The 21,031-nt window shown below is 59.1% G+C and overlaps 1 protein-coding gene across 4 annotated transcripts in view; it reads left to right on the forward strand.

Annotated features, from left to right (window-relative positions):
• TOM1L2 (target of myb1 like 2 membrane trafficking protein) overlaps positions 1-21,031 on the forward strand; it is a 73,171-nt gene that overhangs the window by 46,576 nt on the left and 5,564 nt on the right. For 2 of the 4 annotated variants that reach the window (XM_020914056.2, XM_020914057.2), the window contains exons 4-12: positions 805-954; positions 2,635-2,769; positions 3,661-3,795; positions 4,527-4,643; positions 10,829-10,962; positions 12,767-12,815; positions 13,028-13,151; positions 13,756-13,873; positions 14,724-14,799. In XM_020914056.2, coding sequence (XP_020769715.1) covers positions 805-954; positions 2,635-2,769; positions 3,661-3,795; positions 4,527-4,643; positions 10,829-10,962; positions 12,767-12,815; positions 13,028-13,151; positions 13,756-13,873; positions 14,724-14,799 — 1,038 coding nt within the window. Of the gene's footprint in view, positions 1-804; positions 955-2,634; positions 2,770-3,660; positions 3,796-4,526; positions 4,644-10,828; positions 10,963-12,766; positions 12,816-13,027; positions 13,152-13,755; positions 13,874-14,723; positions 14,800-16,842; positions 16,909-21,031 lie in introns of all 4 variants that reach the window. The other 2 variants (XM_020914055.2, XM_070479238.1) reach the window with 2 other exon arrangements.

Consider the following 21,031-nt stretch of genomic DNA (forward strand, 5'->3'; position numbering starts at 1 on the left):
TTTTCCTAATGAGCAGTGATGTGGAGCTTCTTTTCAGGTGCCTGTTGATCATCTGTATGCTTCTTTGGAGAAATACTTAAGTCCTTTGCCCATTTTTAAATAGGATGGTTTGTTTTTTTGCTGTTGAGTGGCATGAGTTCCTTATATACTTCTGGATATTAACACCTTATCAGATTTTATTTTGCTAATTTTTTTTTTGCCTGCTCGTGGGCCTTGGCCACATTCTGGAAACTTCCCACATTTTTCGGGCCCTCGGGCCATGGGGAGGGGTTCACTTCTTTGGCAGAGCAGCCTGCAGTGGGCTGTGCCAGCCAGGACCCCTTCCTTCTGCAGCTCCTGCTCTCCTAGGCTCTGGGGCTCCACTGCCTCTGTCCAGGGCACTTTAAGGACCAGATGAGGGGACAAGACCCTGGCAGAGGTTGCCTGTCATCTGAGGAGCTCACTGATCTTGGAGGAGGGTGGCCCATGCCTCAGGGTGGGCGGAGATGGGTGCTCAGAGGAGGCTGCAGGCCATCCTGGCGGCCTCCTCCCATGAGGGCCCATGTCCACTGACCATCAATGTCCTCTCAGAGGCTCGTTTCTGGGGAATGCTCAGTAGTTGACCCCACTGAAACCCCAGCATCCTTCTTGTGCAAGAGCTGGTGCCTTCTGACTGCTGTGCAGCCCAGGGACCCTGGCCAGCAAGGGGTCACCTGTGCCTCGAGTTTGACTCTGGAGGAACTGGTTGGCAGGACAGTCCAGGCAGGAGGTGGCTATCTGCTGCCCCTCAGCCCCGGGGGTGACCTCTCTTCCTGCCCACGTCAGGTGCTGGAGACGTGTGTGAAGAACTGCGGCCACCGCTTCCACGTGCTCGTGGCCAACCGGGACTTCATTGACAGCGTCCTGGTCAAGGTCATCTCTCCCAAGAACAGCCCCCCTACCATTGTGCAGGACAAGGTGCTCGCTCTCATCCAGGTGGGTCGGTGGCCCTGGGCCTCTCCCACCTCCTCTGTAAAGGCGCCTGGTCCCTGCCTCCCTACTGCAAGTCTGAGACCCCCACCATGTCCTGGAAAGCCCCTGCTGGTTGGGTGACCTGTGCAGCCCTGGGCTGCGCCTTAGGTGCAGGCACTTGAAGGTGGCCCTAGTGGCTTGTTTGGGAAGTCTGACCTCCTCCAGACTCAGTCCCCTCTGAACAACTTTGTCCTATGCTCACAGCCAGCCCGCATGGAGGAGAGCAGGTGGACAGATGGAGAATGAACGGGGTCCTCAGCCTTTCCTCCCGGTCCCGCTGGCTCATGGCCATCTCCCAAGGCCCGCGTCTCCCCAGAGAGCAGCCCAACCCCCCCCGGGCCTGGCCAGGCTCTGTGTAGAGAGGACCTGACCCAGCAGCTGGGCACACATTGCCCTCCAGTGCCTTCAGGGGCCTGTTGATGGCTGTTGGGCAGGTGCCCTGAGGAGTGTCACTGACTGGAAGGGACAGTTGAGGTCTTCAATGTCAGTTTTGTGGGGGGAGCTCCTGGAGCTGTCACCCTCCTGTGGAAGTAACGGCAGAGGCTGTGCTGGAAGTAGCCGCCACACCCCTGTTTCTCCCCGACCTCCCTTGAGGCTATGGGCCGTTCTCAGATCCTAAAGTTTAGGTCTGAGACTAAGAGCTGGCCCATTTTGAAGGTGGAGTCACAGGACTGAGCTGGGTTTGAATCAGGTGGCGCAACCAGGACAGCTGGTGGAGGCAGGGGCTCTGGGTGCTTCTGTGCTCCTGCTGGTGCTGCTGCTGCGGCCCTGCCGCCCACCAGCGTCCAGGCCACACCACATTGTGGCCACTTTGGGCCGTCCTGACGTGGGCGTGAAGTCCCCGCAGGTGCAGATGGGAGAAGTAGACCTCGGAGGCCGGGCTCTTGGCAGGGTCTGTGGTTCGTGAGATGCAGCAGTGGAAGTGAGCGAGTCTCTTTGAAAACTGACCTCTTGGCTTCTGGTAGTCAGCTGGTGAGGGACAGGTCTCTGACCTAGGGTTGACTGGAACGCTTCTGGAGTCAGGGAGGCAGCTGTGCCTTCTCCTCTGGGCCTGCTTTTTTTGGGGTTTCCTCTGGAGGTACTTCTTTTTTTATATATATATTCTGTAACTTCTGAAGAATAGAATTGTTTAAAAAAAAATTAACGGTTCCATGAACCAGGGATGAGCGGCAGTCTATTGAAGTGTGTGTCCTTTCCTCTTCGGGTTGCGTCTGATCTAACAGAACCTGGTGGCTGAGTCTCCCTGTGGACTGTCCCATGAGGGCACACGTCCCCCGATGCTGTGGGCAGCTCCTGCTTTCCTGCCCTGGCTGCAGGCACCCACCCGTCGGATGGGCAGCCAGACAGCATGGGCTCTGGGCTCCCTGACCTACTGAGGAAGCCTGGGGTCAGCCTGGACCTCCCCGTGCAGAGTGAGGAGGCCACACTCCTGTCCCACACGGCTTGCAGGCGCGTCCCCTGGGCTCAGCCCCAGGACTTGGGCAGGGTTTCTTGTCACTACTCTAGGAGGTGCCCCGTGTTGGATTTGGTTTTGTGCTTTGTTTCCATCTGCACTTAGCCTGGCAGTGCTGGCAGGAGGAGCAGAGTGGCTGGGCCACGGCCCTGAGTGTCCGGCACCACTAACAGGTCCCTTCTCCCCTCCAGGCGTGGGCCGATGCCTTCCGGAGCAGCCCTGACCTCACGGGGGTTGTGCATGCCTATGAGGAGCTGAAGAGGAAGGGTGTGGAGTTCCCCATGGCTGACCTGGACGCGCTGTCCCCGATCCACACACCGCAGCGGGTGAGCCTCCCAGGAGCCCATTGCAGATACTCTCTGGGTTGTTCAGCTTGTCAGCAGCTTCCTTAGGGCTCCAGGGCATCTCTTGTTGACAATAAAGTAGTGCCAGAGGGAGACAGCTGTCTGTGGGGCCTCAGTGGCAGCAGTGTCCCCCAGTTTTCACCCAATCATGGGGGCTGTGACCCCAGGGACCAGTGAGGATGCTGTCAGGAGGTGGCTGCTCCATCCTGGGAGGGTCAGGTGCCTGCTCTCCAAGCAGGGCATCTGGGGGACTGCATCTCCCTGGGGCCCCAAGCCCCTCCAGCTCCACTTCCACACTGCAGATGCTGAGGGGCTGATAGCCTCACTGCTCGTGGGGCAAAGAACAGCTTTCAGGCTTCTCAACTCATGTTAAGAGGCCATCAGGGGCTCGGAGGAAAGCATGGGGACCTGGACTTTCCAGCGTTTCTCGCTTGGATGCTCCAGGCCCTTGGCTGTGCTTTGTGGGGTAAACAGACGTGTTTTATTTTTTTAGTAATAACAGAACGGTATTGTTCATATGATTACAGAGGACAGTCGGTAAATTACATGATTACTATTTACATTAGTCTACTTGCAAAGGCCAAAATGTCATCTTCTGGTACCATGTAAGGTCTCCTGACGGGCTCCTCCATAGCAGCGGGCCCTCTGCTCAGACCCCGTGGTGGTCCTGACGGAGTGAGGGCAGCCAGAGCCCTCAGGATGCGGGGTCTGGCTCTCTCGGTTCGTGGGGTGCCTGTGAGGTTAGTGGGGGAAGGAGAGGTGGGGGGCGAGGGGGTCAGGCTGACATGCAGTCCCAGGGTGGGAGCAGTGTTGGTGCCAGGCCGGCTGCATGGGTGGCCCGGTTGACAGAAGCCTTTGTGGTTGCCCTGCCAGAGCGTCCCGGAGGTGGACCCCGCCGCGACCACACCCAAGTCCCAGTCACAGCCGAGGACGAGCAGTGGCCCCTATTCGGCCCCGCAGGCCCCGGCTCTGAGCACTGCGGGCCCCATCACTGCCAATTCTGAGCAGGTACTTGTGCGCTTGGGGCCACGGGTGACCTGCCAGCTGTCTGCGGTCCCCTCCCAGGAGACAGACCAGGCCTCCCTGGATGGAGCTGGAGGTGGGGGTGGGGAAGTTGGAGGGGGTAGGGGGGATGGGAGTGGAAGCACAGGGCTGGGGCAGGGTGGCCAGGAATCAGGCAGGAGCTGAGCTGTGAACATCATGACCATGCGTGGCCCGCAGAGGCTCAGATCTACCCAGTGAGAAGGCTGCCCGCTGTGGAGGCAGAGATGGGAGGGACCCCACCATGGCCGGCACATGGCCTCCCTGCCCTGAGAAAAGGGATGGTAGACATGTTTGCAGGTGGACGGCCACCGAGACCCTCCCCTGACAGGCTGTGCTGGGGGGCTGGCAATTGGGATCTGCCCCCTCCCTGGGTGGGGGATGGTGGGGAAGGTGCGGCTCATGCTGGCTGCGGTGGTTAGACCTTGATTCCCGGGCCAGAGTCTACAGCTGTGAGTTTCCTGGACAAGGCCCCCAGCCCTGCAGGGACCTTGGGCACCATGTTCACTAGCATGTGAAGGAGCATGAACGGGCCTGAGAAGCTCATGTTCCCTGCAGGCCCTGCTTGGCCCCCTCGCCCCACCCAAGTGCTGCCCCTGGGAGCCCCAGCTGCCGGCACCCTCACGCAGGCAGACGAGTGAGGCCACATCCAGCTCACTGACCACCGCCTGCTCCCCTCCTGCCCCCCGGCCCCACAGATTGCCAGACTGCGGAGTGAACTGGATGTTGTTCGAGGAAACACAAAGGTCATGTCCGAGATGCTAACTGAGATGGTCCCTGGGCAGGAGGACTCATCAGATCTGGAGCTGCTGCAGGTGAGGGCATTTGGGCCGCGGTCACAGGAGGTAGCTCAGGGTTTGGGCCCATCCTTAAGAGGGACTGAGTTAAGGAAACCTGTATCGGCCCCATGCATTCTGGGGCCATCAGAGGCCAGTCCCTGGCGCTTTCTTCTCTATTCTTCTTAAAAACCTGTTTTCTTGGTTACAAAATGCCAGTTGTAGACTATATACCCATCAAAAAAGAAAGGAAGTACAAAGGAGAAAACGATTTCCTTTAATCCCAGCGTTCACATATAAGCACTGTTGGTTTTGGTGAATTTTCTTTCAGACATTTTTTCTGTGTTTATTCCATATGAGGTGATAGTATATGTATAATTTTATGTTTTGTTTTGTTTACTCAGTGTCACAAACATGCAGGGACTGTCAACTCTTCCTGTTCCTAGGGGCTCCTTGTGAGACATCTTGGGTGATACTGAGGTTCTTGGGCCAGGGTGGCTCATATCCTTGTCCACTGGCTACCTGTAGGTCCAGGAACCTGGCAGAAAGGGGTCTAGGAATATGGCTGGCCCACAGGGCTCCTGCCCCATGTCCACTGAACCCAGAGCTGGGACCCGGCCCTCCCCACACTGTCTCAGAGGCTCTGGTGTCTGGGAAGTGGCAGCGGCTCAGCTTGCAGGGGCAGCCCCTCTGGGGGTGGGGAGAACGTGGTGTGAGGGAGGGTCTCCCGCAGGAGCAGATGCCTGGGTGACAGGGCAGAGCTGATGGCGTGGCCCGCGGGAGCACCTGCCACACCTTCCACTCAGGGGGCTGGCCTTGGTGCCTGAGGGCCACACCGCACCTGCCGTGGGCACACTGCTGCTGTCTTTCAGGAGGGCACACAGCCCGCACCAGTGGTCTGGGCCTGAGTGGTGCTGGTCGTGCCCCTTCCAGCCCCTGAGGACGGGGTGGGGAAGCCAGCCTAGAGATGTTTGGGCTGTGGTCCCTGCCCTGGAGGCACTCAACCATGGCATCTATCTGGGCCCAGGCCCACCAGCTGCTCTGGACACGGAGTGGAGGGCCTCCCAGCTCGCCCATGTGCCAGCCACGTGGTGGCCTCCACCCGCAGCCTGAGAGGATCTTCCAGGCGTTACCCGAGGCCTAGGACCTGAGACGGCCTCCTGAGGCAGTGTTGTGCTATGTCAGCACCAAGTTCCTGCTGACCAGTCTGCAGTGGGCAGAACGGAGGTCCTGGCAGCGGGCATAGTGGAACAAAGCCAATCCCAAGCAGAGAGCATGCACGCGCTGTGTGTGTGTGTGTGTGTGTTCAAACAAGACAGATAAGGCTGAGCAGACAGCATGCACTCTGCGTGTGTGTGTGTGTGTTCAAACAAGAGAGCCAGGGCCGACCAGACAGCATGCACTCTGCGTGTGTGTGTGTGTGTGTGTTCAAACAAGAGAGCCAGGACCAACTAGACAGCATGTACTCTGCATGTGTGTGTGTGTGTGTGTGTGTGTGTGTGTATGTGTGTGTTCAAACAAGAGAGCCAGGGCCGACCAGACAGCATGCACTCTGCGTGTGTGTGAGTGTGTGTGTGTGTGTTCAAACAAGACAGATAAGGCTGAGCAGACAGCATGCACTCTGCGTGTGTGTGTGTGTGTGTGTGTGTGTGTGTTCAAACAAGAGAGCCAGGGCCGACCAGACAGCATGCACTCTGCGTGTGTGTGTGTGTGTGTGTGTTCAAACAAGAGAGCCAGGACCAACTAGACAGCATGCACTCTGCGTGTGTGTGTGTGTATGTGTGTGTTCAAACAAGAGAGCCAGGGCCGACCAGACAGCATGCACTCTGCGTGTGTGTGTGTGTGTGTGTGTTCAAACAAGACAGATAAGGCTGAGCAGACAGCATGCACTCTGCGTGTGTGTGTGTGTGTGTGTGTGTGTGTTCAAACAAGAGAGCCAGGGCCGACCAGACAGCATGCACTCTGCGTGTGTGTGTGTGTGTGTGTGTGTGTTCAAACAAGAGAGCTAGGGCCGACCAGACAGCATGCACTCTGCGTGTGTGTGAGTGTGTGTGTGTGTGTTCAAACAAGAGAGCCAGGACCAACTAGACAGCATGCACTCTGCGTGTGTGTGTGTGTGTGTGTGTGTGTGTTCAAACAAGAGAGCCAGGGCCGACCAGACAGCATGCACTCTGCGTGTGTGTGTGTGTGTGTGTGTGTGTGTTCAAACAAGACAGATAAGGCTGAGCAGACAGCATGCACTCTGCATGTGTGTGTGTGTGTGTGTGTGTGTTCAAACAAGAGAGCCAGGGCCAACTAGACAGCATGCACTCTGCGTGTGTGTGTGTGTGTGTGTGTTCAAACAAGAGAGCCAGGGCCGACCAGACAGCATGCACTCTGCGTGTGTGTGTGTGTGTGTGTGTGTGTTCAAACAAGACAGATAAAGCTGAGCAGACAGCATGCACTCTGCATGTGTGTGTGTGTGTGTGTTCAAACAAGAGAGCCAGGGCCAACTAGACAGCATGCACTCTGCGTGTGTGTGTGTGTGTGTGTGTGTGTTCAAACAAGAGAGCCAGGGCCGACCAGACAGCATGCACTCTGCGTGTGTGTATGTGTGTGTGTGTATGTGTGTGTTCAAACAAGAGAGCCAGGGCCGACCAGACAGCATGCACTCTGCGTGTGTGTGTGTGTGTGTGTGTGTGTGTTCAAACAAGACAGATAAGGCTGAGCAGACAGCATGCACTCTGCATGTGTGTGTGTGTGTGTGTGTGTGTTCAAACAAGAGAGCCAGGACCAACTAGACAGCATGCACTCTGCGTGTGTGTGTGTGTGTGTGTGTGTGTTCAAACAAGAGAGCCAGGGCCGACCAGACAGCATGCACTCTGCGTGTGTGTGTGCATGTATGTGTGTGTGTTCAAACAAGCCTGTCAGCCAAGACACACAGAACCTGATCACTTGGCGTCAGCTCACAGTTTTCAAAAATAGGTTGCTTCCCATGACGTTTCCTTCCTCTCTGTTCTGCTCTGACTCCAAGCCTGCCCGCTCGCTGCTGTCTTATGAACCAAACAGTAAGGATGGCCCTGGGTGCCAGTGGGAGGCTGTCCTTTTGGCACGAAAGACTCACAAGCCGGCAGCGCTATGAGCAGACAGGGTCTGCTGGCTGCTGGCTGTGCTCCTCAAGCTGTCCCCGACACCCCCCTCCTCTCCTCCCCCACAGCCGGAAGCCAGCCAGGCGGGGTCTCCTGGGGGTCAGGGCTGCACTGGACAGCAAGGCTCCACGTGGGAAAGTGCCACAGTCTGCTGGCAAAGGGTCGGGCTGGAGAGCAGCCAGACTGCTCAGGGCAGAGCTGTCCAGAGCTCACGATGGGAATAAATGCGCTTGTCATCAGCCCAAATGTTCACGCCAGCAGAAGCTGCTGCGGATTTGAGTGTAAATTGCTGGGTAGGAGGTGGAGGACATGGGAAGAGGGAAGCAGAAGGTGTCAGCGAGGCACACCACTGTGGCGACCAGCATCTGAGAGGGTGACCAACGGCCTCCTGCATTTCATGAAGGACCTGTGGAGCGGCAGGGACTGGAGCAAGGTGGATGAGGCAAGACCGAGTGCCCCTGGGATGGTGAGGCCAGGGCCTGGAGTAGCACAGAGGCCTCTCTCTGGGCCAGAGAGACTTGCTGGCAGCTGGTCCAGCCCTGCCCTATGCTGGCCCCCCGACGGCAGCTTGCCCAGCACCCTCATTCCTGAACATCCTCAGTGACAGGCCTGGGAAGCACCTCCTCCTCCAAACACAGGATTCGGATAGACTTTGGGAAGCAACTCGACAGAGCCGAAGAGCCGCAGCTGAGGGGTGCCCGGGAGCTGGTGACTCGGAGCCTGGAGTAATCGCTGCCCTGGCAAAGGACTGGGAAGCAGCTGAAGAGTCACCAGCATAGGGCCAGGCATAACTTGTCAGAGCCACTGGGGCTGTGCATGCTTGTCCGTCCACGTCCACCCCCTGCCTGCGGCCCCACCAGCTGAGCAACATGAATTCATCTCCTGTGCAGCAGGTCCTTCACTGCTGTGATCGGCCACCCTCCCTCGCTGGTGTTTCTCAGCAGGAGGCAGTGCTGGGGAACCTCCATCTCCCTCTAGAGCTCTCCAGCCACGTCTCCCTGCTGCGTGTGGGCTCCAGGTCTGGGCCTGAAATCTGAGGCTCTGCCTCTGTTTGCTGGAGCTCAGCCCTCAGTCGCAGGCGGGAGTCCAGGCTTTGGAATCGTTGGGATGCCGGTGCCGACGGCCATGCCCCTGCTGCCCCCAGACAAGCCTCTGCAGCTTTGTCTGCAGTTAGCGATAACATTTAATTAAGCCAGTGGCGCCCAGAACAGGCATTCCTTCACAGCTGTCCCCCAAAGCCTGGAAGGCTCCTGGAAGAAGCCCTGCCCCACATTGTCTCTTCAAATAGCAGACGGTTTATCCCCTCTTGCTTCTTGCATCTCATTTCAATAGAAACCGAGATGGCCAGGACTCTTTTCTCCAGAGAAATCTAGTTGACTATGTGTTCAGCTTCATTATTCCCCTCTTGTCGTCAACAAAGACTTTCTCTTCCTCCGTCTCCTCTGTAGCTGCAGAGCACAGATCTGCAGGACCCCATTCCCTGCTCCTGGGAACCCAGCAAGATGATTAAAAGGTTGTTCTGCAAGGTGGGGATGAGAATGTCCCCTGAAGAAAAGATGAAGGTGTGGGGATTAATTAGACAGGAAAAGGATATTTTGCCAGGTGCTCTGATGGATGGAGGGCATTTGCACCAAGAGCCGTGACCAGCTGCTCACCCCACTGTTGAGACCCAGACCCAGGAGGCCAGACCGAGACTGTCCGCGGTGAGGACGTTCCTGTCTCAGCTGGGGCTGGTGGCAGGCTCCGGTTTCCTTGTCTCAGCTCAGGACCGGAAGAAGGTGCCTGTCTGGGTGGCGTGGAGCTGGAGGGAGGCAGGAAGGTCTGCCTGGAGCTGCTGCGTCTGGCTGTGGATGATCGCTCGGAGGCCCTGAGGGTGGTCGGTGGGTGTCCGTGGTGGCACAAATCTTTATGCTCTGTGGTCTTTCTCACTTATACAATCTCTTTCTCTTTTTTTGTCCTTTGTAACTTTTTAATATAATAACTTAAAAGTTTGAAGCAAGGAGAAGGTAAAACTTTCTCTCTGCAGAGACCCCAGGAGGCCCATGATCTGGGTCCATGTGTAGGTGAAGCTCCATGAAGGGCCCCCAGGTGCTGGCCCAGGTGTGGCACACCCAAGGCCCTGACAGTGGGTCAGGGGCTGTCTTGCCCCTTCCGCTTCAGCTGAAGGCCACAGGAGCCAGGGACTAGTGTACAACTTTGGGTCTCCTCCTTCAGAAATCATCTAGTGCTTCCCAAATGCTCTGTAGGGTCAGGGAACCCTTCCTCCAGGAGTAAAACTCTACAGAGACCCCTGGCATATTAAACAGGTGAAAGCAGATGAGGCACCCTGGCTGTTGTGGCAGGGGCCAGAACCCTGGGTGGGGGACTGGGTGGGGGGGGGGCAGCGCCTTGGGCTTGGGAGGGCTCTGGGCAGAGCTTCACCTCTTCTCCCACCCCCTCCCCGTACCCGACAGCTGAGGGTCAGGACTGCTCGCTTTAGCCCTGACACCCCGCAGGGGCTGGGCTCCAGGGGAGGCTGACTACAGTCCCGCCTTCTCCAGGCCGGTGCTGTCGCTTCTTCGGACAGGTGTGCCCGGTGCTGGAGTCGCTGCCTGCAGTCCGCGGAGGGGCTTGTTCTCCTTGCGCTGGTGGCGCTTCCGCTGGGGTGGGTGGGAGCCCGGCTTTGCTAACTAGAGGTGAGGGGGTTGGTGGGGCTGGGGGCGTGCTGGAGGCGTGAGTCGGGTGTGTTCACAGCACACAAGCAGTCTTGGCGGGTGCCCAGAAAGCGTTGAGATGCGTGGGGATACAGAGGATGGTGCAGCCTGTCCCAAGTGATGGGGTGGCGTCTGGTATGTTCTGTTGAAGAGAGGAAGCAACTGCAGGGAATCGTGTTCTCAGGTTTTACAAGCAGTCTTTGTGAAGTTGTTCTCCGCACACAGCAGAGCGCACACTAGGACGCTTGTTCATCTACTGGGGGTGGTGGAGGGGTGTCCTCTGGGCCTCGCACACACGCCCGGCCTTGTGGTGGGTTCTAGAGCACAGGCTCTGGGGTGGATTCTAGAGTCGGCACGCGCCGCTCCGAAGCGAGCCCGCGGTAGCCGGGCCGTGTGTCCGCAGGAGCTGCACCGGACCTGCCGTGCCATGCAGCAGCGCGTGGTGGAGCTAATCTCCCGCGTGTGCAACGAGGAGGTCACGGAGGAGCTGCTGCACGTCAACGACGACCTCAACAACGTCTTCCTGCGCTACGAGAGGTGGGGGGCGTGGGTGGGGGGGGGGCAAAGTCTGTGGCAGCGGGTGGAGCCTGGGGCCGGGCCGGGCCATCCAGGGCGGGGGCGAGGCGGGGGCGTGGAGGCAGGCGCTGCCCTCCGTGAGCCTCAGGCTGGTCCCATGCCTCCCGCCCAGGAAGGAGAACAGCCAGGAACCCCTCGCTCCTGCATCTGCTCCTTGGAGGAGCCCCTGAATCTGCAAAGGATTAAGGGGGGAAATCTCTACCAGGGAAGATTTCCTCTTTCCCATATTTAAAAAGAGAGACTATTCTCTCTTTTGCAACGTCAGTGTCTGGAGGCTCTGAGGCAAGGGGTGTGAGTGGCACCGGTCGCTGCTGCCATGGGCACTCTCTCTCTCTCCTCCTGCAGACAAGTCAGTTTGGGGTTCAAGGTAGCAAACCTGCATATTCTCTCCCTTCCCGGAGCCTTCCCTCGGGAAGAAGTGTGGGATCCAGGCAGTGTTAAGCAGGCAGGTGGTGGTGAGCGGGTTCCCACCCCGGGTCTGGAGGGGGCTGCCCTAAGAAGCACCTTGGCCAGGCCAGCGTTTTGCCCTCAGGATGAGGTGGCCTCCGGGCTGCAGACCCTGGCCTGACGACCTGGCATTGCAGAAGGTCCACCTGACCAATGGGCATCTGGGCCTCAGGCTGGTTTTGCTGTGGGTGCCACAACTCCGGGCCTTGTTTCTGCTTCAGCTGTGGCGGCAGCAGTGGGTGGCCCTGTGTCCGCCAGTTGGGTGACAGGCCGACCACGGTAGGAATGTGGGGCCATCCGGGGCCCTGAGTGCGAAGGGGCACAGGAGTAGAGCTGGGTCGGGGGAGCTCAACTCCCAGCCCCAGAGCCCTGGGCCCTGCCCTGCATCTCCCATGTCTCCAGTCTCGATGGACTGAGCTTCTCACCCAGTAAACCCATCTCAGGAATAGGGTACTGGGATACACAGGCAGAGCCTGGCGCTGGCAGACCTTCTGGCCAGAGAGCCTCTGACAGGACGGACAGGGCACGGGGGAGGTGCCCCAGCACATGAACTGCAGGTGGGTTAGAATTCCTGTCCGTGTAGACTGAGTACAAACCACATCCCAGCTTGTCCTTGGGATTCCTGCTCACCAGGAGTGACTGCAGCACGTGGTGGGGACCACTGAGGGGCAGGAACCCCAGCAGAGCGCCAGCTGTAAGAGGTCTTAGTCTACAGTGTTGGGGCTGCCATGCTGGTCCCTGCCTGGGACAGAATGCCTTGAGTTCAGGAGAGGAGAGTCTGTCCTTGGCCAGGCTAGGTCCTCTCTCTGTTGACTGACCCCTGCGCAGCTGCTGGGGCCTGAGCCCGCCTTCCGCCTCCAGGTGCCAGCCCGTGGGCCCCACCCTTTCCTCCAGCACCTCGGCTCCTCACTCCCCAGCAGAGCTGTCGGACAGGGAGGGTGGCAGTTCTTGCCTGGATCTGAGATGCCCCCAGGGAAGGTGGCTGACCCAGTGCCCCTGCAGGGTCCAGAGGTGCCTGTGGTCTGGGAGGCCACAGGAGCTCAGTGAGTGACAGTTGAGCCAGAGGAGCCCAGGGTGTGCTTTGATGCCTCCTGGACGTGCCAGCCAGCACCTCCTCCCTCTGCTGCAGTGCCTGTGGGGAGGCTGACCCCCACCCCAGTCACCCCATGCAAAGGCAGGCAGGACAAAGGTGTGTGTGTATGGAGTGTCCGCTCTCCGACCCCCAAATGAGCCTGGGTTTCTACTGGCCTGCGGGCCCGTGAGCACCATGGCTCCACCTCCCCGCACCCTCCTTACTCCACTTTCCCTTCTCCATTAGGTTCGAACGATACAGGTCAGGCCGATCGGCTCAAAATGCCACTAATGGGGTGAGTGTTCCTTCTCAACTGCCTGGGGGCCAGGAGACTGGCCTGGATTTGACCTTACCTCTGGTTTTCTTAACTGTGGTTGAAATGTTAGGGTGATGGAAGAGCAAGCTCTGAGGGGGAGGCTGGGGGCACATCCCTGGTGGGTGGCTGCAGGGAAACCCCGGGATCTTGTGGGCTTTCCCCTCTGGACCAGCACGTCTCCTGCCTGGCAGGTGCTGAGCGAAGTGACAGAGGACAACCTCATAGACCTGGGCCCAGGGTCTCCAGCCGTGGTGAGCCCAACTGTGGGGAGCACAGCACCCCCATCTTCTCTCTCCTCCCAGCTCGCTGGCTTGGGTGAGTGTCCCAGGCCTCCCCCCACCTCCTGGCCTCAGGGGGGTCCATGGGGCAGCGTGGGCTGGGTCCTGCTATGCCAGCTTCAGCTCAAGGCTTCTCCCTAAGCTTAGAGTTTGAACTTCTTGGAAACCTGGAGTGGGGGGTGGCGGTCCAAGGAACTGGAGGCTGAGGACAGGTGGCTGCTGTGTTGCACGCAGACGTCCTGTGTGGCCCAAGTGATCTTTCCTCTCAGTGTCAGCTGGGCCAGGGCGGCATACTGGTGTCAGCTCCTCAGGTGCTGGACCTGCAGCCCTAAAGGCTGCTGAGGCCCCTCCAGGCTTGGAAGGGTTGGCGGCTGACTGGTGGCCTGTGGGCACCTATGTGATATTTGTCATATAAGGGACCCTGGTCCATGGCCGCTGTGACTGGCTTCTGGCGTGCCCTGCAGGGCCTGCCTGTTCACTGCTTGCCCTTGTCTTGGAGCAGTGTGGGGGGCTGTGGCCGTTCTCTGCCTTTCTGCCCTCCAGGACTTCCACCCACCAGGGGCAGTCCACTGGGGAGGAGGGCGGTCCTTCCCGAAGTCAGGCCCACATCTGTGGTCACCTGTGCTGTGTTCTGTATGCAGACCTGGGTACAGAGAGTGTCAGCGGCACCCTGAGCTCGCTGCAGCAGTGCCAGCCCCGGGATAGCTTCGATGTGTTCGCCCAGACCAGAGGGAGTGCCTCGGCTGAGCAGCGCAACCTGTACGCGGGGGCCGTTCTGGTGGCTCTGGGGACACTGGGGGGGCTGACCCTGGCCTGGCCCTAATGGCCAGCACAGCAGGGCCTTTAATTCGCCGGGGCCAGGACTTCACACTCTGGCTGCTGGAACCTGGCTGGAAACACCGATGCTGCGTGAGGTCGGCATCTCGGCCGTGTCAGTCTGTCCAAGTCTGGGCTCTGCTGCTACCCCTACTCAGCACTGTGGTTGCAGGAACCACCTGTGGGGTGGGGGGGTGTGCAACGTGGGCAAGAGGGTGTGGCAGGCAGGCAGCAAGTTTGTTCCTCTCCCCGGGGGTGTGGGCAATGGCTTCCCTGACAGCCACTCTGGCCACAATGAGCCAGGTGGAATTGTGGGAGTTGATTCCAAAACACACAGCCCCCTGTATCTGCTGCTGGGAGCCTTCTGTTCAGCCTTGACCCACCTTCCAGGGCCCAGCATCTTGATGCATCCAGATCTCTGGGTCTGTGCTCAGGGCTCAGCAGGTTGAGCAGGGCCCCTGACCCTAGACCGGGAGACCCCCCTCACTTGTCAGATGCCCCCAAGGCCGCTGCTCTGCTTTGTATGGCTGCTCCCTTGCAGCACCCTGTCCTTGAGCCTTAGAGATACCTCATATTGTTACTTGGAGACGCCTCATATCGTTACTTGAAAAGGGGACACTGAAGTGCAGAGGGAGTAAGCAGCTGGACCCCCTGGCTTCAGCTGCCTTCAGACCCCAGCCTAAATATCAAGGCTGCCAAGCACTCGTGAGGAAGGTACTATGGCCAGAGTGGATGACCAGTCTACCCCGCGTCCATCCCCATGACTACCCCGTTTGTGCTCGTTTGTCCCCAGGCCTGCCTATGAGGACCCCCAGGCCGTTGGAGTACCTGCTTCGGCAGTTGATGGTCATAAACAGAGCTCCGAAGTGGTAGGTCTGGAACCCTGCTTTTTTGCCTGGAGGGAAGGCCGGGGGTGGCATGGGGTGGGTGGTGAAGTGAAGGTGGCTAGAGAGTTAGGCAAAGCTGATGGCAGTGGGGGCAGACCAGAAGGCAGACCTGGGTGAGCCACGTCAGCTCGCTGAGTCCCCCCACCTTGTGGGAGACCCCAGTGTCAGCTTTTCCAGGAGGAGACAGGCCCTGAGAGGTGGGAACTGCGAGGGCAGCCCGAGAGTGGGCAATGGGCAGGGCTGCACCCCAAGAGGTCTGACTAGGAGCCCCGCTGTGCCCCCGAGGTGGCTCTGGTCTCCAGGGCTCCTGTGGTCAGGGAAGGTCTGTCCCCAGAGGTTGTAGTGCCTTGGGTTCGGCAGCACCCCAATAGGTAAGACCCTCACAGGAGGGACAGAAGTTACCGCAGGCCCACCCACCTGTTCCATCAGAAGGGGGTTGGTGTTCTGGGCTGGCTGGGGAGCTGGGCTGCAGGGGGATGGGCAGCGCTGAGGGTGGAGGTCGGGTTGTTGGGGCCCCAGATGCCGCAATGGCTCTTTCTGCCTACCTGAGAAACGTGTGGCTGTGAGTGAATGAATGCATGTGGGGCGGACCGTAGCTCTAGAACAGCTACCCACCCCTGTCCTGGGCTAGCAAGGGGCAGTGCTTCCTCAGCATCAGCCCCTGGCCTCCCGCAGCCTCTGTCCAGGTGGCCCGAGCAGGTGGCAGTGCTGTGGCCTGCTGTCTGCCGGAAAGCTGCTCCCCTGGTCCCTTCTGGTTTAGGCAGCTTGGAGAGAGTCGTGCATGTCTCCTCACCGGCCACTAGGGGGAACCGGAGAGCCAGCTCGACTGTGGCTCTCGGTGCCCCGCCCCCTCAGACCCCTGAGGCCGGCAGGCTCTGCTCCGTGCTCTGGTGGTCATGGTCCAGTGTCTCCTATTGCTGAGGACGCCTCCCCCTAACTCAGGGCACCTAACTGAGGACGCCTCCTATTGCTGAGGACGCCTCCCCCTAACTGAGGCCCCTCCCCTGGCCCCCCCAGCCAAGCTGGCCTGGTCAACTTCCCTCTCTACCTTCAGGCCTGCCCCACCTGGCCCAGGTGTGCCCCAATACCAGTGCCTGAGACTCAAGCTCAGGAACGTGGCCAGCTTCTCAGCCGTCACCCTGGGCGGGCGGGTGCCTGGCCTGGCCGCCTCCCTCTTGTCAGCATCTCCACCTGCGGAAGACAGGCTGCTCCCCATGTGTCCTGCTCAATGGGGGACGCGGGAGCAGGGGTCCTGTGGGCAGGGCAGTGTGTATATGCATGTGCGTGTGTATGTGCGGCTGTGGGGGGCATATGCCTGTCTGTGCATGTCCATGTCTGTGTGTCTGTGAGTTTGTGTGTCTCTGTGTGCGTATCCCTGTCTCTGTGTGTGTCTGTGTGTCTGTGTCCGTGGGTGTGTCTGTGCACACACACACTTATATGTGTCTTCAGGCCTGTACTTCAGGTTTTGTTGTTCATATCCTAAACAGTGCTGACCTGAAAATGAAAACTGGGCCAAGGGTGAAATTAAGAACACAATAAAAAGGGAAAAAGTGTGTAACCGCATCTCCACAGTACATCCAAATCAGGAATCTTAGCTTTAAATTCTTTTACTATGTAAAAAGGCAATATCCCCAAATTCAGCATTCACATTAAGAGTTGGAAAAGGAACACACAGGTAACTGAAAGAGGAAAAAAAGCATAAATGAGAAGAAATAGAAATGATTATGCCACAGCTACTTCTGTGATGTCGCCCCTTGGTGACCCCAAGAGTCCCAGGCAGGAAGGCATCCCCGCTAGCCTCAAGAGATTTCCCAGGGTGGGGACAGGGCTTGAGTGTGCCCTGCCCTGTTGGGATCCCCGTACTTAATTCCTTCTTTTATGCAGGGGTGTTTGGGAGGGGGTGGGGTGCTGGGTCCAGCTCCTCGGTGACTTAGCTTCTCTGTTTCCATGACACCGGCTCTTGCCTTCTTTACCACGGGTCTCGCTGTGACTTTCCTTTCTGGGACGTTTCTGTCCTCAACCCAGAAGAGAGGTAAAGGTGGGGACTCTGCCCTGGAGCCCATAGACAGCTGGCTCATAGCCCAAGGAATGGTGAGCGGTCACCAACCGCGCTGACCCCCTGTCTCCCCAGCACTTCCCTCTGTCGCCTGCTGAGCCCCTGTGAGTCGGACAGTCCAGGGCCACCCCCCACCCCAGTGGGTGCCCAGTCTCCCCCTCCTGTCTGTCTCCTTAAGCCACAGACTTCCAGCCCCAGAAACACAGCTCTGGTTTTCTGCTGAGCTCGGGCGTTTGCAGGAGTGAGGGGAGGGCCCTTCCCCCTTCATTGTCCCTGGAGCTCTGGGCAGTATTCACTTTGCAGGATGAGCACGAGTCCTGTGGCCTCTGCCTGGGGGTGTGTGTGGGGGGGGTCTGCTGTGAATGTGGCCGGCCTCGGCTGGTGGGGTCTGTGCCCACTGCCCACTGTGTTCCCCAGAAGGGTCTGCGGCCCCTGAAGATACACAGACACAACAGGAACAGAATGAGAGGAGTCTGGGGCGGGGGCACTGGGATCACACATGCAATCAGTCCTGGGAAGTAGGGCGTTCGAGGCCAAAGCCTGGGAGGGTCCTTCCTGCCTTGTGATCAAGTGGCCCGAGTCTGTGCACAGAGGGGTCGCCCACTCCAACCTGCCTGCCGGGCAGAGAGCAGCTCACCTCTCACGGAGCCACCACCTGGCTCCCTGCCTCTGCTGCAGAAACCAGAGGTCTGTGTGTCATGGGGCCAGAGCGGGAGACGCTGGACACTCCAGGAGGAAGCAGGACTGACCCCTGGACCCTGGGTCAGGACGGGCCAGTGGAGGGCTGTTCAGGCTGGGCCAGCATGCCTGGGCCTGTGAGTGGCACAAGGTCTCCTGGCAGAGCCAGGTGTGGCAGGGCCACCATAGCCCAGGCCAGAGTGTCTGCCCATCCAGCCTGGAGCCAGTGACTGGGCCCAGCCACACTCGGGTTCATCACCCACTCTTCCACAGCCCTGCTTGCTGCTCCAGGCCCAGGGCCAACCTTAGAGAGACAGGCTAGCCAGACCCTCTTCTGCTTCTTTGGGTCAGGCTGGGGCTCCACCCGACACGTGTGAGTGGCCTTAGAGCAGAACTCCTTAGAGCATGTTCCCTCCAATGTCCAAATTGGGAGGATCCATCGTGTGTCCTTGGACCCGTTAATCCTGCAAAAAAGGATACTGCCCACAACACATGGTGTGGCTCGGCAGCCAGTGGTGGCGCCGCCCCTGCCGGGCCCCACCTAGAGCTCCAGGCTCTGACTTCAGAAATAAGCCCAGCTAACAACTAACCCCGCATCTCACCTGTCTGATTGCAGTGTGTTTGTTCTTTTTTTTTAAACAATGTATATTAATTGCTTTGCCTTATTTCCCATAGTGTAGAAACCCAAGTCTTTCCAAACTGCTGGAGTACAAATTCTTTGCTTGGAAACTTTTTGTACTATTGAGTGAGACCAAGGACTTATAGATGGTGGTGAGGAGGTGGAGGGCGGGCTATCAGGAGGGTCCATAGCCCCTGGATATCACCCTTGAGCACACCACTGGCTCTGGCCTCATTGGAAACAGTGCAGGTTTCCCTGTGGGGAGGAGAGGCCCTGAGAACCTTCTGGTGCAGCTTGCCCAGCGGGGTGGGGGGGCAGTGTAGGTGCCCCATCCTGCTTCAGGGTCCTCCTGCCTCTCCGAGCTTTGGTCAGAGGGCACATGGCGGGGGGCGGGGGTGGGGGGGGAACCAGGGAAGCACAGCAGGAACCACAGTAGGTCAGCAGAGAGTCTGCTCCAGGTTTGGGGTGGAGGCAGGGCTCCCTGTGCAGACCCGCAGCCCCCAGATGCAGCCGAGGGTGCCTGGCAATGGCTGAGCTGGTGACAGCCCCCCCACTCCTGGGCTGGTGAGTGAGCCAGCCAGTGAGAGAGCCACTCACCAGCCAGCAGCCAGTGCAGATCAGGGCTGAGGACAACCCATCTAGCTATCCTGGGTGAGGGAGTCCGGGTGCAGATCCTCATCGGAGTCCCCACATGAGAGGTGCCTTTATTTCTCTCTCCGTTCCATCTCCTTCCTCCACCTCATGCTCCACAGCCCCCTTGCCCAGGAGGTGCTCCCTGCAGACCACGTCAGAGCCCAGGTCGCTCAGGGTGACAACACTGAGATTCCTCGGGCCTGGGGATGTGCCCATGGCTGGGGCTGTTCACAGGGCAGCTGAGTGTCCAGCGTGTCTGACACACCTGGTTGTCACAGAAACTTTGCCCTGGCGCAGTGCTCCCACATCGACCACGTGGTGGGTGGCTCGTGAGCCCAGGCGCTGCATCCAGCCAAGCAGCACAGCCCATCCCAAGGTCATGTGAGCTGTCCTGCCACCCACACCCGACCTATTCCATACCTCTCAGGGGTCAGGCCCAGGGCTCCAGGCCCTGGGTTTCTGAGTTAGAACTCACAGCCTGAAGTGAAGGGCTCCAGGTGGTGAGTGGTGGAAGCTGTCGCCCCATTTCACAGATGAGGCCGGGGCCCAGAGGCAGGGAGCTCCTGGAAAGGGGCAAGTCCACCCAGGGAAGGGGAGAGCTGCCTCCACCAGCTCGAGGGGTGAGGAGCCTCTCACAGGTCAGTGTTTATCTTCTGAGCGTGCTGGCTCTCAAGATCGGTCCAGAGGGGGAAACAGGGGCATGTTCCCTGACCCCAGGGGATCAATTCTGAACAGTAACGAAGGCTTAAAGCCCCTGGCCCCTTTAGCGGCTTTTTTCAAGCTTTGCAACCTGAGGAGTCTCTCTGCTCTACCTGGGCAGGCTGAGGCTGGTGGGCTTCAGGGACCCCCTGCTCTGGCAGCTGGAGTTGCCGGTTTCTCTCTGGAGATGTGCTGACTCTCCATACTGGGTTCTGGGAACTTGGCCGGTGGCAGGCGTCCTCCCCGAGGCTGGCATGCCAGCTTCGAAGAATCACAGTAACAAAAACTGGCATCTCCTGTCATGAGACCGTGTTGGGCGGAAACCCTGCCGGCAAGCATGAACCCGGCAGGTCGTGCCCCGGGTGCCCCTGCTCCGCTCACTTGGAAGGGAAGGGGCCTCAGGTGCTGCCAGTGCCCACGGCGGCCCGCCCTGCAGAGCAAGGCCACGTGTTCCTCAGCCCCATGGTCATTTCAGGGTGGTTTTTCATTCCAGCATTCGTAAGGCCCCAGCAGGTCGAATAAATACAAATAATCTGGTGGAGGTTGGCCTGCACCTCTCTGAAACGCCTGTGGAGGCCAGATATGGGGTCTGCCGGCCTGGCTGTGTGGCCCTGGGGTGAACCCAGCTGCGGACACAGTACTGGAGAGTTTTCTAGAAACAGTGGGCTTGCGAGTGAGTCCCAAGAGGTACTTCGTGGGCCAGCCTAGGTGAGGACACAGGTCACTTCAATCAAGGGCTGTCTACCCGTTTCTGTAGGCAGGGAGCCAACATTTCATTAGCGTGACTTCAGGGGGGTTAAAGGTTACTCTTACTTCTTATCACATTACTATCTTATGACATCTGCCAGCAGCTTCATCATTTCCAGCCAAATAGATTTTCGGGCCCTTGGCACAGGCAGCCCCGGCGTGGACAAGGCCCAGGCGATGGTTGGGCGCCCTCCTTCTCTCAGGACCCCGGCCCCTTCCCCTGCTCCCCCGCCCCTCCCCTGCTCTCAGGTGCCCTTTTCCCTTTGATGGGGGGGTGGGGGGCCACAGGCAGTGCTGAAGGCTGGGAGGGGAGGGTGGAACGAGAGAAGGCTGCTGCATTCCGGCTGCTTCGCGGGTTTCCCACTAAAGAGACACAGATGACCACAGCCCACGGCCCCTCTGGTCATCAGAATGCTTGCTTTTGCCTGTGTCTGCTGGTGGAGGAATGTGCTGGGCTGCTGTGGGCCAGGCAACCCCTAGGCCTGGGTGCCCTCCCCACGTGGAAATGCCCCAGGACGCATTTCAGGATCCTTTCAGTGAGCAGAGCCTATACCCCTGCCAACCGCGTGCCCTGTGCTGCCCTGGGCCATGGGCTGCCGTGCGGCCTCCCTGTCCTGCCGGGGCCCCGGGACCAAGGGTGGACACACTAGTCAAAAAGTTATCCACTGAAGAACGCGTACTGTGCCTCCTTCCTGCGCCCACCCGGCCGCCGCCCTGCTTCTTAGAGCCGCTGCCTCCCTCCCCGCCGCCTCCCTCGGCTGCTGCCCGCCTGCCCCACGTGT

The sequence above is a fragment of the Odocoileus virginianus genome, chromosome 17 (assembly GCF_023699985.2).
Source record: "Odocoileus virginianus isolate 20LAN1187 ecotype Illinois chromosome 17, Ovbor_1.2, whole genome shotgun sequence".
In the NCBI taxonomy this organism is placed as follows: Eukaryota; Metazoa; Chordata; class Mammalia; order Artiodactyla; family Cervidae; genus Odocoileus; species Odocoileus virginianus.